The sequence below is a fragment of the Alligator sinensis genome, unplaced genomic scaffold, assembly GCF_000455745.1.
Source record: "Alligator sinensis unplaced genomic scaffold, ASM45574v1 scaffold1225_1, whole genome shotgun sequence".
Taxonomy (NCBI): Eukaryota; Metazoa; Chordata; order Crocodylia; family Alligatoridae; genus Alligator; species Alligator sinensis.
The window spans coordinates 66,256-69,892 of NW_005843325.1; the positions used below are offsets into that span (position 1 = coordinate 66,256).

Here is a 3,637-nt window from a genome sequence, read left to right on the forward strand (position 1 = left end):
TAACCTGTGCTGACTTCTTTTCTTGTTTGCCTTTCCCACACCCTGTTTTTCAGCAATGGTTTAACATGTACAAGCCCATCACCATCAACACTGCGCTGCTCTCGGAAGAAGCCGACTCTTTTGTGAACAAGCTGGACCCCAACAAGGTGTTTAAAAGCAAGAACAAAACGCCAGTGCTCAAAAAGAAATTGCCCTCCCAGCCGGCAGGCTCCCAGAAGAGCCACACCAGCACCACCTCCTCCAAGGCTTCCTCACTACCCGGGAACTCTTCCCGGAAGCGAGACCCACAGATGTGACTGGAGAACACGCGAATCCCAGACCACGAAGACCCGTGACAGCCTCTCGGAGGTGCAGACCAAATCGCTTGTGCATGAATAGCCCCTCCCACAGAAACTGCATCGCAACCCTTGCATGACCACCATCCATGTTATGGGCAGGGTGGAGATCCTCAGCGCTGCTGCTCCTGGTGCCTTTCAGCAAGACCCTGTAGAGATGCTGGTTAATCTTATTCCTGTTGGAGTGGACAAAAGGGCCGTGGATGCCCTGTAGGGGTTGCATTACCACTGATGGACCACCCAAAAATCCATTTAAGTCTCTTTATCCTCCCATTGAATACAGCATGCACACATAAATCCACCTGGTTGAATACAGCATGCACACACAAATCATTTTTCCTCTCCTTTGGAAGGAAAGAAGCCTGCCCAGATTGCCATGTGCAGTGAAAGCAGGAGGAAACCCACTGATGTTAGTGGATGCTCCCCTGTGGTGTTGAAGAGAGCAGACAGCGCCCTGCACTTTCAGTCAGTGGTGTCACAAGTGCTTGAAGCTATTTGCCTCTCTACCCTCATCTCAGATAGCCCTAACCCTTTACACAGACTGTGCTTTAAACAGCTGTAGCCTTTTGGTGTTAGGGAGCAGAACGTGCCCCCTTTCTCAGAGCTGCCAATGCCCAGAGCAGTGCAAAAGAGCCAAGGCATCTTGCACCGTGACCAGCCAAGGACAGTGCTGGGGACCAGGGATAGAGCCTGGTATCCTAACCAGGAGCTGCTTGTACAGAGTAGAAGTGAAGGGCCTGATCCTAAGAGGCACTGATCACCTGCAATCCCTGCCTTTAAGAAGAGGATGAATACTCTGCCATCCACTGCTGTAGGACCTGGGCCTGTGCAGGAAATAGGATTGAAGGCCTTTTTGAAGGAGTAGAAAGGTTTCCCATGGTTTCAGCTGCAGTACTGAACATCCAGTATCATGGGGCTGCAGTGGGACTTTAAGGATTGCCCAGCTGCAGCACACAGGGCTTCCTCCATCAGATGTCTCCTCTGGTATCTCAGGACAGCAATGCTCACCCATGAAAGCCACTGTCCCCAGGCTTCTAACCTGCACCAGGACCACCCAGACTCCTTATTTCACGTGGCTGTCTATGAAGTCGCCAGGGTTGTCTCCACAAGGTCCTCAGCACCCTCTGGGGTCTGAGTATCCCTGCAGATGTCAGAGGGAAGGGCCTTCCCATCCTCACTGTGTCTCAACCCCTCTCTTGACTAAGGTCACTTGGAAGAAACAAACCTTGGCTTGCAGCTCCCCGCCTGTGCCCTTTCCCACCACACGTGGAGCCTGCCGTGGAAGAGACCAGAGCTCCTCTCAGCTCCCTAACCACTCACTGCAGCCTTGATGCCACATGGAGCTACCCCAAGATGGAAGCTGGCCTCATTGTGCCTGCCCAGGTCAGCCAGGCATCCATACAGGAGGAGGGAGAAGAGCCAGAGCCACAGGCCGTTACACCTTCCTGCCCTCTGCCCCGGTCATAACCAAGCACCTGCACAAAGCCTGGAGGGCACAGACCCATCCGGCTTACATTGAAAATGCAGAACATGTAACCACGCAGCTTGTCCCCTCGAGTCTCAACAAGTGTGCAATCCTTCTCCGCTGCCGTTTTATACCAAGTGATCCTTCAGGGCAAAACTGCACTTCAGCCTATTCGCTGCTGGTCTGCATCTGCCCCCGCCATTGCTCCACGGACATGCTTGTGTGTCTAAGGGCATGGGAGGTTCAAGTGTGAGACAAGCGAGAGTGTGAATGTACAGCTGCCCTGCAGTAATTGCTCGTGTGCATGCCTTCCCCGTGGAAAATGCAAGGTAAGTCAACCCCTGCCTTGTACCGCACCCACCCACGAATGATGTAAGCCACTTGCATTTATCCTGGAATACAAGCCCACCCCAGCAGCTGTGTGCAGAGTAGCTAACACCCCAAGCTGTTTGTGTGGCCGTGTCCAGATAGAGAAGTCGGAGGCACCGTCTCAAAACGACCAATGATTATTTCGATTGTGGTGTGTGTTATTTAGCAAAGGATTGCCAAACTGCATCCTATCAACCTACCTCTCAGGAGTGGGTAAGACTTTAATATTTGTACAGCCCTTTGAAATATTAAAGCACTGTGCAAGTGCTACATATTATTTTAATAAAGAGTTTAATATTTTCCTCCAAAGTGACTGTGTCTTGAATACCAAGTGCTTTAGGAACCCACAGGCCAGGCCGCGAGTGGGGATCTGAGCTGTTCCTCTAAGAGATGGAGCTCAAAATTTCCCACCAAGGATGAATGAGCTAGCATGATTTTTAAGCTGGTCCAATCTCAGGCTGTTCTGAGGCCCCCACTTCAGTGCAGACCATCCTGCAGGACCATTTAAATTGCAGCAACGGCATCCTTAAAGCTGCCCTGTATATGGCAGCACTGTTCAAAATATCAGCTGCCGTTAGGTCCTGCTTCCCCCAGAGTAGTGTCTACACCAGGGCACATGAGAGGGTCCTGGGAAGGTCGCCTCACAGCTGTCTTCAGCAGCTCCTGTGCTAAAAGAATCCCCTCCAGCTAAAAGCAGCTCTTTCTGAGCCCTTTCAGCTTCAAACTTTCTACCTTGTGAGGCCCTTGCTCAGCAGGCTTGGCTTTGAGGACACGTGAGACCTGTGCACAGTGTAGAAGCATCAACCAAAAGGCACAAGGGCTGGTGGAGTGGCCCAGACACATTTCTGCTTTATTACTTCCACAGAGAAGTCATGCTGTTACAGACTTAAGGTCAGCTGAAACCAGGGGGAAGAGGCAGAGTCCCAAAAAACAGTCCGTTGATTCAACCAGAGGTGAACAGCCTGGCTTTTGTGAGAGAGGATTCACAGTCTGTAGTTGCCGTCCTTGGAGCAGGACATCTGGACCCATCGTAACACCACTGCCCATCTATGTCGTCCAGCTCCGGAAGCCCAGTCGTGTGCTGAAGTCCTGCAGCCGCCCTGGAGCACTCGGGGATCAAGCACAGGAGATGGGTAGAAAGCGTCGGCCTGGGAAGAGGAAGATTCGGCATGCTTGTTTTTGAGGACGCTGGAGGGGGTCAGAGGGCCGAATGCCTGTTCCTCTGCCCTGTAGAAGCAGCCCCTCCAGGCTCAGGACTCGTTTCGAAGTCTCCTGGTGTTTCCTGAGTGGTGTGGGGGGAGCTTGTTTTCTGTTTCAGCATTAAAGGATCCTGTTTAAAGCTGTAGCTCCACAGCTGAGTGCTTTCAGTTGCAGAAAGCAAACGTCCTGGTCCACAAGAGTCCACCAAGACAGAACAAGGGATCAGAAGGTCTCTGGACAGGAGACTGCCCAGCACTTACGGTTCAGC

The 3,637-nt window shown here is 52.0% G+C and overlaps 1 protein-coding gene across 6 annotated transcripts in view; it reads left to right on the forward strand.

Annotated features, from left to right (window-relative positions):
• The window catches only part of TPGS2 (tubulin polyglutamylase complex subunit 2), a 24,806-nt gene extending 23,529 nt beyond the window's left edge, over positions 1 to 1,277 (forward strand). For 5 of the 6 annotated variants that reach the window (XM_006038356.3, XM_025194859.1, XM_025194858.1 and 2 more), the window contains one exon: positions 54 to 1,277. In XM_006038356.3, coding sequence (XP_006038418.1) covers positions 54 to 296 — 243 coding nt within the window. In that variant the 3' untranslated portion in view covers positions 297 to 1,277. The remainder of the gene's footprint in view (positions 1 to 53) is intronic. The other variant, XR_003092281.1, reaches the window with a different exon arrangement.
• Positions 1,278 to 3,637: the final 2,360 nt, after the last annotated feature.